Source organism: Amblyomma americanum, chromosome 4 (assembly GCF_052857255.1).
Source record: "Amblyomma americanum isolate KBUSLIRL-KWMA chromosome 4, ASM5285725v1, whole genome shotgun sequence".
NCBI lineage: Eukaryota > Metazoa > Arthropoda > Arachnida > Ixodida > Ixodidae > Amblyomma > Amblyomma americanum.
The window spans coordinates 57697182-57711193 of NC_135500.1; the positions used below are offsets into that span (position 1 = coordinate 57697182).

The 14012-nt window shown below is 50.9% G+C and overlaps 1 protein-coding gene across 1 annotated transcript in view; it reads right to left on the reverse strand.

Moving 5' to 3' along the window:
- Nucleotides 1–247: 247 nt before the first annotated feature.
- Nucleotides 248–14012, reverse strand: part of dbe (KRR1 small subunit processome component homolog dbe) — a 39829-nt gene continuing 26064 nt past the window's right edge. Inside the window, exons 7-10 of the mRNA XM_077660994.1 lie at nucleotides 13831–14001; nucleotides 12000–12189; nucleotides 8916–8968; nucleotides 248–476 (exon numbers count right to left, since the gene is read on the reverse strand). Of these exons, the coding sequence (XP_077517120.1) occupies nucleotides 441–476; nucleotides 8916–8968; nucleotides 12000–12189; nucleotides 13831–14001 (450 nt within the window). The 3' untranslated portion in view covers nucleotides 248–440. The remainder of the gene's footprint in view (nucleotides 477–8915; nucleotides 8969–11999; nucleotides 12190–13830; nucleotides 14002–14012) is intronic.

Consider the following 14012-nt stretch of genomic DNA (forward strand, 5'->3'; position numbering starts at 1 on the left):
CATCATCATTATCAGCCTGACTGCACCCACTGCAGGGCAAAGACCTCTCCCATGTCTCTCCAATTAACCCTGTCCTGTGTCAGCTACGCCCACACTATGCCTGCAAACTTCTTCAATCAATATTGCTACACGTGTCGCAGCTGCCTTCGGTCGATATATGCTTTCTCCACAACGTGCCTATGCATCCCCAAAAAGCATAGTTTGCGGTGGGTTTCTTCCACCTCAGCACCAGCCTCCACCAGCAATGTATCCATGCCACTTTATTAATTGAGCACAGTGTCCACCATCAGGTGCAGAAGAACACACAGCCAGCACTGGATGCAAGCTCTTATAGCAGTATACTAATGCCATTGTCCACACCAGTTCACTACCAGAGCAGGCTTCATGAAGAAAAGTTCAACACAGTTCCACTGAAGAACCAGAGGTGTATCCGCTGTCGCTCAGCTCTGCCACTGGACTTTTTTTTCTGGCTTCTTCTGCAAAAAATTAAAGAATTTCGTTAGCAGTGACTACACTCGAGGACACACACAAACTGATGCAATGGAAGATCCCTTCACACACACAAGTCGTATCATTTACAAGTAACACCAGAGACCTCACGTAAGAATGCCTGGATTTAGGCAGTCTCACTAAATGTGACCAGCAATGCAGCAACAGCAGTTGAATTACTGTCTGCACTTTACACCAATCAAATGCATTGTCATAGACACTTCAGAAACTGCTTTTTGAATGCCAGCTGGATGCTTAACTTTTTGCTATCGCTTGGCTTCCATTGCTTCATGAAAGAAGCCCTGACCATATCTTGCATGTTGCAAGTGACGCTGAAGGTGGCAAGTAGGGCCAGTTGGTGAAAGGTCATCCTACCAAACAGAAGAGGAAGTGCACTGGTATACAGCAAGCAAGCACAGGACATCTGCCTGCTGACAACTGAACTTTAATCAAGAAAACTTGCCAAAGATAAAAGAGAGCAGCACAACTCTACACACATGTTCATAAAATAGAAGAAACTGAAGGAAAAAAATAGAACAACAGATATGAAACAACGAGCTTAGTCCTTGATGATGTGTGGCACTATATCAATAGACAATCTTAGCATAATGCACGGGCTCTAACATTTTTTAGCTTTGAGGAACTGCAACGGCCCGACAAGAGGCTGAGCAACCCCAGACATCTTGGCTTGCGTTTGCCTGCCAAACACAGATGTGAAAAGGAGCGTGCATACACGCATGCCGCCTCAGAAAACTCCCAAATTCAAATACCGCGGCGCGTTTTTATGGAGGCAAAACGCTAAGGCACCCATGTGCAGGTTAAAGTCAATGGATGTCAGTGCACATTAAAGATCCCCAGGTGGTCCAAATTATTCCGGAGCCCTCCACTAGGAGCCCTCTACTACGGCACCTCTTCCTTCCTTTCTTCTTTCACTCCCTTGTTCATCCCTTCCCTTACAGCGCCTTCAGGTGTCAAACCATATATGAGACAGATACTGCGCCATTTCCTTTCCCCAAAAACCAATTACTATTAAATAATCTGCGCACCCCAACTTTTCACCTGGATTTATGAAAAAAAAAATCTTTCACTCACATACTTCGCTCTCTGCTACGCAGTCACACCAGCATGCATGTGGATGCACGCAGGGCAGGTTTGGGAAGATCGGCACGGCCATGTCGCCTCAAGCGGCCGCGAAAGGTGAGTGAGTGGTGTCAAAAAAAGTCAGCAATTCGTTTGCAAATTGCTTCTGCTAAGAAAAAGTCAACTGCACGCTGTTTAGCCAGTTCGCTCGCGCTGGCGGTCGCTTTCCCATATGGACAGCTGCGAGAGCAAACTTCCGGTAACCTCCGAAGTGTGCGTCACGCCAAAATCCGAAAGTACCAAACGATTCGCTATTCTGTTTGCTACTACTCAGTAGGGCCGTATGCGAGGGCATCGTTTCATCGCCTTGTACCTCCATTTGTCTCTGACTGCTGGCTTTGCGATTGCATCATTCCGCATTTATTGCTTTGAGCTGCGCACGCACCGTCATGCCATCAGGAGGGGAACTACATAACATTGGTCTCGGGTGGTGGGGGTATGCGTCAATTTATATTTGGAGTCAACTTTTTTTTTTGCTAGCGAGGGGCGCAAGTTGTGCGGTCAACTTATATGTGGCAATATACAGTACACGTTCCACGTTATGACCTTTGAAGAGTTTTTGAGGATGTGTTCAGGAAATCTCCGCGTAATTTGTACATCCCATTTTTTGAAGCCTTAATTTTAGGTTAAAAAAAAAGTGTGCAAATTGCGCCGTTAAATACGTTAATATTATCACCGGCTGTATAGAGGAAGAGCCTGCTTTAAGCATGCACAGCATGATTAGTCCTGAAATAAAGTGTGTAAAAGAAACGTGGGGGTCGAGGCATCTATCGATTTAGTTGCGTGGGGAACCCAGTTTCAGAACCCCTGGCATAGCGTATACTGTCTACCACTGCCGTCTACAGCCAAAGCCAGCTGCCAATCTATGTGCAGATAGCTCTGAGGTGCAAGCTGCATCCACAGCTGGCCTGCACCCCTCCACAACACGAGTGTGTCCACTCCGAGACCCATCTCAGGCAAATCAAATGGCACACCTTGATGGCACCCACTGCTGCACCATGTGTTCCTCACTGCTCCAGCGCAAGGCATAACATCCCCTCTTTCTAGGGAAGGCCCCTCACGCAGTTAATAATAATAATAATTGGTTTTTGGGGAAAGGAAATGGGGCAGTATCTGTCTCATATATCTTTGGACACCTGAACGCCCTAAGGGAAGGGATAAGGAAGGGAGTGAAAGAAGAGAGGAAGAAGGAGGTGCCCTAGTGGAGGGCTCCGGAATAATTTCGACCACCTGGGGATCTTTAACTTGCACTGACACATCGCACAGCACACGGGAGGAGGAGGAGGAAAACTTTTATTTCTATTTACAGTGAGAGGTCGATGGGGTGAGCCGGAAGGGCCCGTCCCTTACAAACACTAGGAGGGAGCCCTAGTCCGGGATCCCTGTAGCTTCCGCAGCGGCTCTGGCTCTAGCTACCAATGCCTGTTGGGCATGGAGTTCGGAGCAGCCGCGCAGGGCAGCTTCCCAGGCCTCTCGAGTGGGGTGGAGGTGGGGTGGGTAGGCAGGATTGGAAGGGCATGCCCACACCATGTGGTAGGTGTCCGAAAACTCCTCCTCACAGTGTGGGCACGCGCCCGAGAAAGAAGAATTGAAGTGCTTAAGTACTGCCGGGCACAGTACAGTATTGGTATAGAGGCGGAGAAGCCAGCGCTCCTCCACCCTGGTGAGGCCTTTACAGGGAGGGGGATAGAGACCATGAAAATTTTGATAAAGAGAGGTGATCTCTTTAAAGGTGATGGCCGGATTGAAATTGAATTCCGGATCAGGCTGCGGATGAGGCGACGCCCGGTGAGTAAGCGCGCGGGCGGCAGCGTCGGCTGCCTCGCATGACCCGCATGAGCCGGAGCCCACACGATGGTACGATGGGTCGGAAACCCTGTGTAATCGCATGCGTGGAGAATTTTGAAAGCACGGTCTGGAATGTACCCTTGCTCAATATTGCGGCAGGCGCCCCTGGAGTCCGTAATAATGACTCGGGACTCTGGATCTGCGGCGGCCAGTGCAATGGCGATCTCTTCCGCAAATGTAATGTTTGGGGCACGGAAAGTAAGGCCCTGAACTGTAGTGTTTTGGTGGATGACGGCCGCCGTGTACCAACCCCCATGGTGCGGGCCGGCCGCATCCACATAGAAGACACCTGGCTTGTGGCCATATTGTTGAGAAATAGCCTCCGCCCGCGCGAGACGGCGACCATCATGGGTGTCTGCAGTCATGTTCTTCGGAAGGGGTCGCACCTGGAGTGCAAAGCGCCAGGCTTCAGGGATGCGGGCCCGTTCTTCTGTATGTGTTGCGTAGGAAATGTGTAAGCGGGTTAGAAGGCGGCTCCCCGCAGGTGTTTTGCTTAGGCGCAAGTATTGATTGTTAAGATGAGCTTCTCGTAACTCCCCAAAGGTGTTGGTCATCCCCAGACCGAGGGGACGCTTGTTGGACGTCGTTATGGGGAGGTCGAGCGCTCTCTTATAAATCTTGCGGAGAACTACCTCTAAGGCATTCTCATCGCATTTGCGTAGGTGGAGGTAGGGAGCCGAATATAAAATCCGGCTGGTCACGAATGCATTGGCCAGCCGCAGGGCATCTTTGCATCGTAGTCCCCCCCTTTTATTGGACACCCGGCGGAGCATCCGACCCACCTGGTCCCCCACCTTACGTAACTTGTTTAGGGTAGTGTCTATCTTGCGCCTATGATGAATGAAAAGCCCCAGTACCCGGATCTCCGCGTGTTCAGGTATCGGTCCGCTAAGTAGGGAAAGGGCAATTTTGGTTGTATGGTTTTGGGCGTATGTGCACAAATTCAGATTTGCTCGGGGAGCATTCAAGACCACAGCGACGAGCGTATTCGTCCACTATAGCTGCCGCTTGTTGCAGGTTGGTCTCGATGTCTCCAACCGATTGTTGTGTTGCCCAGAGGGTGATGTCGTCCGCATACAGAGCGTGCTGCACACCGGCGACCTCCGCCAGCTGGGTAGGGAGCTTCATCATGGCCAGATTAAATAGTAATGGCGAGAGGACAGCTCCCTGTGGGGTCCCTCGTGTACCAAGTTGATATGGGCCATATTCTGTGTCTTGTAGCCGGATATAGGATTGGCGATCTGTAAGGAATTGTTTGATATAATTGAAAGTATTGCGCCCACAATGTGTTTGCGACAAGTGGGATAGGATGATCTCGTGGGTCACATTGTCGAAAGCCCCCCGCAGGTCAAGTGCGACGACTACTTTATCATTGCTGGGGTGCTCGACGGGGTCGAGAATCTCCTTGTGAAGTTGCAACAGGACATCTTGTGCGGACCGGTGTGGGCGGAAACCGTACATGGTGTCTGCGAAAATGTTTTGTTGTTCCAGGAAAGCCGACAATCTGTCGCGGACCATAGTCTCCATCAGCTTCCCCACACACGAAGTGAGGGAGATGGGCCGGAGGTTGTCGGTGTTAATGGCTTTACCTGGCTTGGGAATGAAAGTTACTAGTGCCGTTTTCCAATCTATGGGGAGTGGTGTGCCTCCAATCCAGATAGTGTTGAAGTAATCGAGGAGAGTTTCGTAGGCGGGATCTGGGAGGTTGGCAATAAGCTTTACCGTCACCTTGTCCCGGCCTGGTGCTGTACCTCGCTTCATTTTAGCCAGGGCCGCTTTTAGGTCATGGAGCTGGAACGGTTGATCCAAATCCGCGTTCTCGGAACCTGCATACGAGTACGCCTGACCACGGGGATCCTGGTGTATACTCAAATATTGGTCGCGGAGCGCATCGGCCAGTTTGGCCGTGTCTCCAGTGAAGTTATGTATAGCCCTTTGAAGCTGTTTTTGTGTCTCAGTACGGGTTTGTGCCGGATCAATAAGAGCGCGGAAGAGGCGCCACGTACTCCGACTCGACATTTGCCGAGCTGCAGTGTTGCATCGGTGCACCCAATTGGAGTCGGCGAGTTGGGCCGCGTATTGTGCCGCCTGTTGGGTGATATCCGCAATTCGAATTTTGAGTTTCCGATTGTGTTTTTGACGACGCCAGCGGCGGACTAGGCTGTGTCGTGCCTCCCAGAGGTGGAGGAGGTGGTTATCCACCGCCGGGCTCGCCTCTGAGAGTTGAACATTTTGCTCGACTGATTTCAAGTGGGATACTAGGTGTTGGGACCACGTTGAGTATCCTTGGTCCATTATCGATTGAGGATTGGTGTAACTGTTCCTAAATTTGGTCCAGTCGGGTAGTTTTGCATTGGCCTGTGGTCTTGTGAGTGGCTTGGTATGGATTGTAGTGGTAATTATGCAGTGGTCACTACCGAGGGATTCCTCGGTGTTCCTCCAATCTGCATAGCGAATATTTTTCGTAAAGGTGAGGTCCGGACACGTATCGCGTGTAACGGAGTTACCTATACGAGTGGGTTGCGCGGGATCCGTGTGAAGAGTAAGGCCCAGTGTGGAAACAAGCTCCGCCAACTTGCGTCCGCGTTTCTCTTCACGTGTGTACCCCCATAAGGTGCTGGGAGCATTAAAGTCCCCAACGATTATGAGGGGATCCCGATTCGCGACCTTCAAAGCCCGGCTGAAGATATCTGCGAATGTAACATTTGGTAGCTTTGGGGGACAGTAAATGTTGAGTATGTGCAATGGGGGGTCCTGTTTGCGTAGCGGAAGGATCGTCACCATTACATAGGAGAAAGTAGCGCTAAGATCCAGGTCAACCTGGGAGGCCGTGTAATTTTTATGTACGCAGAGGCAGCTATGCGCATCCTGCTGGTACACTGTGTAACTGGCAAGGGTGGCGCCATTTCCTGGCTCCTGAAGGGCCACCACAGCAGGTAATTCTGGGAACGTTGTAAGGAAAAGGCGTAGATCGGCTCGCTTTGTGCGTGCCTTGAATCCGCGACAGTTCCACTGTACAATTTGAATAGGGATCGAATTGCTTCGCGGATGCTTCCTATTTCTAGGGCCGCCCGCCATGATCAAGGGTAGAGTTGTGAGTTTGGAGAGAGGAGGCTTGAGAGCCAGTGGCTCCAAAGAGAGGAGCGTTCTCTATACTGAGGATGGCACAGGGGACCTCTTCTTCTTCTCCGGCGATTCGACGCCTAGACGCTTTGAGCTGCCGGCCTGCGGAGGTTTTGAGCGGGCCAGCGCGCTTGGGAGCGCGGGTGAGTTGAGCGAACTGAGCGGTTATGAGGTTCGGGATAGATGCCGCAAGGTGGCTAATTTTGTTGAGTGCCGCCGTAAGTGTGGCATTGATTTGCGTTTCCAATGCGGATATTCTGTTGTTAACTTGAGTTTCGAGCGCGCTCACTCTCGCCTCGAGTGCCGTGAGGGCATGCGCAGCCTGTCCTGAAGGGGTTGCGTCGCTTTCCATTGCCTCTGCTGCGGGTGAGGCAGAGGTGTGGTTGGGGGAATTTTGGCGGGCCTCCGCTATTGCGAGGCGCTTTTGAAAATTTGCAACCTGCTCGCGGAGAGCAGATATTTCTTTTTGTTCGGCAGAGATTGGCCGTTGTTGGGATTGGGAAGGGGGAGCGAAGGGAGAAGCTGCCCTGCCGGCGCCGCTCACCTGGGAGTGTTGCTTGACAATGGTTGCCCACGTCTTGGAGCCGCCGTTTTGTGGAGGTCCGAGGGGCTTCGCTGCACCGGCTTGAGGCGGCGGTGGCGCAGCTGGAGGTTTCCCTTGGCTCCCAGTAGAGGAATTCACAGGCTGGTCCATGGCTTGGTCGGCAGCCTTGGCCTTCAGCTTGTCCGGGCGACGCTTGCCACGCGTGCGTCGGTTTCGCTTCGATTTACGCCTGCGCTCGGCCTGCATGGGCTGGATAGCGCGATATTTAGCAGTACACGCTGGGCCCCCCGTGGCATGGGCCGCGCCGCACACTGAACACTTTGGGTTGCACTGGTGAGGGGCCTGCTCCCCCTCAACGAGTAGAGCCTGCTGTCCGCACAGGCCGCACCGGTCCAGCCTCTGGCCGGGGCAGGCGTCCACGCGGTGGCCGACCACACCGCAATGTCGGCAGGCTGGAATGGTTCGCTGGTAAGGCCTAACTTGTACAAGCTCCGAGTCGTAGTGCACGAAACGTGGCTTCTCTGTTCCGGCGAAAGTCAGTCTCGCTTTGTTGGATGTCCCAAATTTTCGCACTTCCACGATGGTGCCGAAGCGCCATTGGAGCCTAGTACGGAGCGAGTCCGTAGTTTCAGAGTTACGGACGGTAATGACGCCGTAGCAGACGTCCTTGTCGTCTTGGCGCAGGTGCCCCACAAGGGGGACCTTCCCGTCGGGTCCATTAAGTTCAAATTCGCCGATGATACGGTCGGCTAGCTCAGGTTTCGCAGTGTGAACAATAATGAGGTTTTGTTCTCTTACCGGTATTATGGTAAGATCTGTTGCGGGTTGCGCGCCCAGGAGAGCCGTGAACGCCCGGCCGTAGCCGGTCTCCTGGAAAGTCTCGTACAACGAGACGCGGGTCCGGGGCTTGATGACGACGACGTAGTCGTCTGGAGCAGGCTTGGGAATAACAGGCGGTTTCCACTTCGTGAGCAGTCGCCGACTGCGGCCCGCCGCGCGCGGGGCGGGTGACTGCTGGTTTCCGGCGTGAACGCCGGCCGCGTCTACGGTCGCCGGCTTTAAGGCTTGGTCTTGCGCTCGGCGCAGCACTGCGGCGTTCAACGCGGCGCTGCGAAATCTTGCCGAATCTGGGCCTCCGGTTGCCGCTGGGGTAACCGTTGCCGAAACTGGGCCTGCGGTTTCCGCTGGGTGAACCGTTGTCCAGTGCATGTTCTCGGGGTCGTAGCCTCGGCAGGAGATTTGCGTAGCAGCCATACTGGCGTCAGTGGCCAGAGGCCCCGATGTGCCGGGTACCGGTTCGGCCGTTAGGCCTAGCCACGCCACCGGCCCGATCGGGCCATGTGTTGCCCGAAAAGGGGGTTTAACCGGGCCCACCTTGGAAAAAACTGGTGTCCAGATGTTCCCGACAGCTTTCGGTGCACGTTGGGGATGATCTTGCTAGGGTCAGGCGGAAACTTCCGCTGCTCCGGCTGAAAATCGCCGAAGCCGACGACCAGCACGTCTGACTCCCCGTGTGAACGCCTGCGTTCCCTCCCAGCACACGGGCGCCTTAGCGTTTTTCCCGTGTGCTGTGCGATGTCAGTTATCACTTGAAAAATTCATTGCATTGATGGGTGCATTTCAATGACATCCCAGTGCATGCTGCAAATGCTTCCTTTGCCACTTGGCCTCACGAAATAACCCCTCGAGCCAAATAATCCACACGTGGGCCTACTAACAACAGCTGAACCACACCACGCTTAGCGCTGACGATAACAAGGAAACTCCGTACCTTTGCCGACGCCTTCACCTTCTTTTTCAATGCCTCGATGTCCACAGGTTTTGCTGCATCAGAGACAAACAAAGCGTTGAGGTCAATAACCACGCTCCATGGCACCAGAAGTGAGAATGTTGAAACATGCAGTAGCAAGAAAGCTCATAAGAACAGTGCAACCACCAGGCAGTGCTGAACACTTTCAATGGAAATAAGGCTTCTGAAAGCATCAAAACTGACTGCAACAACACCATACAAAGAGCACTGTTCCACAGCGCACTTGCACCCCGGCACAGCGAGTGCCACTCCATAGAAATTTTCAGCCCAGAGAAGCATTTCATGTTCCCAATCAGATTACCATGCAAATTATTGTTTCAAAATTCCCTTGGAATTAACTATTTTATGATCATGCATTTGCTTAAATAAATTAGGTATTTGCAAACTAAAATTCACAACTCAACCAGTCAATTTGCAAATAAAAAGGGCCCAAAAACACATTTTTCACACCTACGGGCCCTATATTGACGCTAAAAAATTTTAATTCACTCTCCTGAGCACCATATCAAGCTTCTAATGTTACAGGAGAAACAAAAATAAAGAAAACACAGGTTGCCATTGTGTGAAAGAGATACTAGTAGTCGCCACTGCCTCTGCCATGGCTCACAAAGCAACTCCAAGAAGTAGTGAAACTGCCGAGACTGGCGAGAGAAAAACTAGGAAGAACGTGCAAGAAAAAATGACAGGAAGAAAGGACAGAAAGACAGCCATATAAAGGCTACTACTGTGCTTTGAATGCAGACAATAGCAAAAACAAATAAAGCTTACTGGAAACAGGATAAAAACAAACTCAAGAGATAGTACTGTAAGCGTTTTAACAGCTTGTTTGAGGAATTCAATAACGCTGGAGGGGACACCTAAGCTCCGCCTTAAAGGTACAGTGAAATTTCGGTAATTCGAACCTCGATAATTCGAATTTTCGGATAATTCGAACAACTCTACTTGGTCCGGCCAAGCTCCATACAGATGTGTGTATAAAAAAGCCCGTTAATTCGAAAGCGAGTCGGTTCCGCTAGGGATAATTCGAACTACGCACCACACAGCACGTGCCCCCCCCCCCCAAAAAAAAGCGCTTGCGCACGTGCTAAATGGGGACAGAAGATGGAACCAGATAAAACCGTGGGAGAGTGGGTAAAGCCTAAATGGCGCCAGTGGTGGCTGCCTACCCTCTTTTCCACACAGCCTCTGGAACCCCGGAACTACCGCATTTACTCCCGTAATGAGCACCCCCCCCCCCCCCCCTCACTTTTGTCGGCCAGAATTTACTTTTTTCTTTTCCAGTGTAGGGAGTTCCTCAGTTTTCCCTGCCGTCCACAGCGCAGACCTTGGCCAAGATGCTGCCCGCCGCCGATAACATCATTTGTTTTTTTATATATATATATTGAGGAAAGCTCTTGCAGAGGAGGGGGGGGGGGGGCAGAGGGGGGGGGGGGGCGGCGCCTTGGCAGAGCGCCAACAGAGCGCCAAGACGTGCACTCTAAGCTAAAGCTTGAACATTCCCATTTGCTAATGTCAAAAGGGTCAAAAGGTCGCTGCGCAGCATGTTGGGGCACTGCCAAGAAATGCCTTGTGGACCATGACGATGCCAAACAGAGGGAAGCATTAAGAACTGATGCTTTTTTTTTTCTTTCAAATTCTTGGGAAAAAATCTAGGGTGGGTGGGTGGGTTCATTATGGGAGTGGGTTCGTTACCTTACGCGAGTAAATACGGTACATATACTGTAATGCAAATGGTTCTTGTCAGTTTTTTCGAGGCCATTCGATAATTCTAGCATCGGATAATTCGAACTTTTTTCCCGATCCCGTGAAGTTCGAATTAACGAGCTTTTACTGTATGGCGTGATAGCTTTAATACCCAAGTCCCTTCAGTTGCCTGAGATCCTGTTTGCGTACCACTTAGCAGACTTTGACACTGTTCTTTCTTTCACCATCACCCAACATTTGACCTTCTCCTAAGAGTACAATGCAATGGCATTAGAGATTACTCCCGCGCAAGTGCTGATTCTGTATTGCCTTGGTTTTGCCTACATGCCCATATATATGCGGAATTCGTCCTTTGCTACTTTCGATTCAGAGACCCCTGGGAGTCCTCATACCATGGCTGTTTCAGATACTGCCCCCGCAGGTGGCTGTTTCAAATACAGCCACCCGTGGGGCTTGTGAGACCCAGGTATCTCTTCCCGAACAACCTCTCATGTCCAGTCATTCATTTAACTGCCACCAGCCACAGTGGCCAGTTTTGTCACAATCTGGTGGGCAGGTTGGGATGATGTCACAAGGTCAGTGGCCTCTGGAGTTTTTTTCCTTCACACTGCCGCCTCCCACACTGGGTTTTCAGTTAACGGGACCTTTAACACTATGGTTTTAAAATGTTTTATTTACTAAAACAAGATGAGTACTAATGATTAGGCAATTATTTTCACCGTATAAATAACCAGAAAACCCTGACTTACACTGCAGTCAAATGAATAACACGATTTTGGTTTATGGTTTAGGGGGTATAACGTCCCAAAGCAACTCAGGCTATAAGAGACGCCGTAGTGGAGGCCTCCGGAAATTTCGACCACCTGGGGTTCTTTAACATGCACTGACATCGCACAGTACATGGGCCTCTAGAATTTCGCCTCCATCGAAATTCGACCGCCGCGGCCGGGATTGAACCCACGTATTTTGGGTCAGCAGATAAGCACCATAACACTGAGCCACCGCGGCGGCTAATATCACAATTTATACCAGATTCTTCAATGCCATAAAGTCTTAAATTTTCCCCTCTAGTCGCAAGAAATACATAAAACCATAAAGCAAACAAATTTTCAATGCCATAAGGTCTTAAATTTGCCCCTCTAGTTGCAAAGAATACATAAAACCATAAAGCAAAGGGCGATGCATTTAGCCTGGCATCTTCAATGAGCAGGCCCAATTTGTTACAAGTGACAACTCTGCTACACCTTACCCTACCTGACACAATTTGTGCACCATTCACAGCTCACAACAAAATAATAGTGAGGGGTGGGGGGGGTGGGGGTGTCATGGGTATGTACACACCTTTCTCGGTACCTGGCTGCTGCTTCTTGGGCACAAACTTGGGCTCCTCAGGAGGCTGGAAAGACTTGTTTCGGCGCTCCTGCCTCTTCACCTCGGCCTCAACCTTCGCCTGCTGTTTCTCCTGGGCCCTCTTGGCCTTGCGCTCGTGCTCCTTGAGGAAGTACTCGCCGGACGCCAGCTCCTTGTCCATCTGCACAACAGAGGGTGTTGGCGGGAGGCACAGAAGTGAGGCCGTGGCCAATACTTACAACAACGGAAGCAAGGACCTCCAATTCAGCTTTGCGCAATGCTCCGTACCCACCTTCTGCAAGACACTCAGATTTCTCGCACAGTGCACCTTCAGTACACAACTGAGTGCTGTTAGCAAGACCTGTGACAAGGCAGTGCAAATTTGGCAGGACTTGGCAGCAGGTTGACTTTTGTGGACAGACATTAACAAGCACAGGGCTGAGGTGATACTACTCACAACACAAATTATGAAGAGTCTTCAGCTTACTTACCTGGACAGCACAGACAACATGCAAATAGTACATGAAGCAGCTGTGATATCAAGCATGACCTGCCAGGTGGTCAAGCACAGCAATTTGCATTGCATTTTGATACAAGCCAAAGTAAAGGCACTGCCCTCTTATTGATGGCTTTGGATATATTAGCTGGAATAAAAAAAACTGGCCAATGATTATGGTATTCATTAATGCAAAATGTGAACACAGCTGTTGAGGTATTTGAACCAAAAGAGATCACACATGGAACATGCAGTGTCGAATGGCAGTGGCACTTGCCCTCGACATCGCGCCTCTGCTCGGCCAGAGCATTTCACAGCAGCCGCAGATGGAGCATGACAGATTCCACCACTCTCGCCGTACCCTCCTCCTCCGCTTTCCCCCTCATGCTTCTGCCATACTGTCCGCCTTCGCTTTTTTTCTCACGCTCTCTTCGCTATCGCCGTCCTTTTCATCATGCACTATGCTCCCCTAGTTTGCTCTCTTTGCTGTGCTCTTCTGCTGGTTACGAGGCCGACATCAACACTCAGCCCACGAACGGGCGCTAAAGAGCTGCGCTCTGAAAGCAAATCCTGCAAGTATGTGTTCTGTAAACCAAGCCACTGTGGCAGACAGCAGGTTTTCGTCAGAAAAAAACTTAGCTAAGTAGTGCTCTCAGATGTGCCAAATGAAGTCCAAGTGGGCTAATCATTTGCTGTCCAAACAATGGCACCTTAAGATGAGCTGCTTTCTCAAGGGTCTTTAGTTATGCTAACCTTCCGCATCCGTTACCAACCCCAGAAGTCAGCTAAGTAGGGAAGCAAAGTGATCCCTACTGCAAGGGTGCACCATGACAGACCAGGACAGGAGTCAGCAAAAAGGTTCCAGTCAAAGAGGTTACCCAAGAAAGAAAGTATCAGCTGAAGAAAACACTGAGTGAGTAAGGTTTTGGGATGCAGACAAGATGCTGCTATTTGTAACAATGACGAGAAAATGCTGTCCACAGCAATATCTACCTAATACAGCTGATGCTACTGACAGTCGCCCAAGCATCAAATGTTTCCTCAGCAACCGGAGGCATGTCTTTCTGTTCGACATCATGGCAGCATACCAATTTATGCAGAAGAGGCAACCGAGACCACAGAGTGAACCATGTGAAATCAACACACATCAGTGCATACTTTTTCAACAACCTAGAGCTCTACGGACATCCTCCTTGTTATTGCTTCCTGGCAAAGGTCCGCAGATACTTTTTCTAGTAACAGGCACCAGGTACAACACCTACTCAACTGTTGTTCACCATGATTGTAATGTGCCCATGTTGGGCCACATGTGCTATTACTGCTCACCTTGCTCTCGGGCTGTGGTGGCGGGAAGGGCGTGTACTCGCCCTTGGTGCGTTGCTTCTTGGGCTTCTTGCGCTTGGACAGAGTCTGGGCCTTGAAGTGGGGCAAGAAACGGTCCCAGTTCTCGTTGCGCAGCTGCGGGTCTTTGGCCAGCTCACGCTTGATCATCAGCGCCTGGTGGAAGA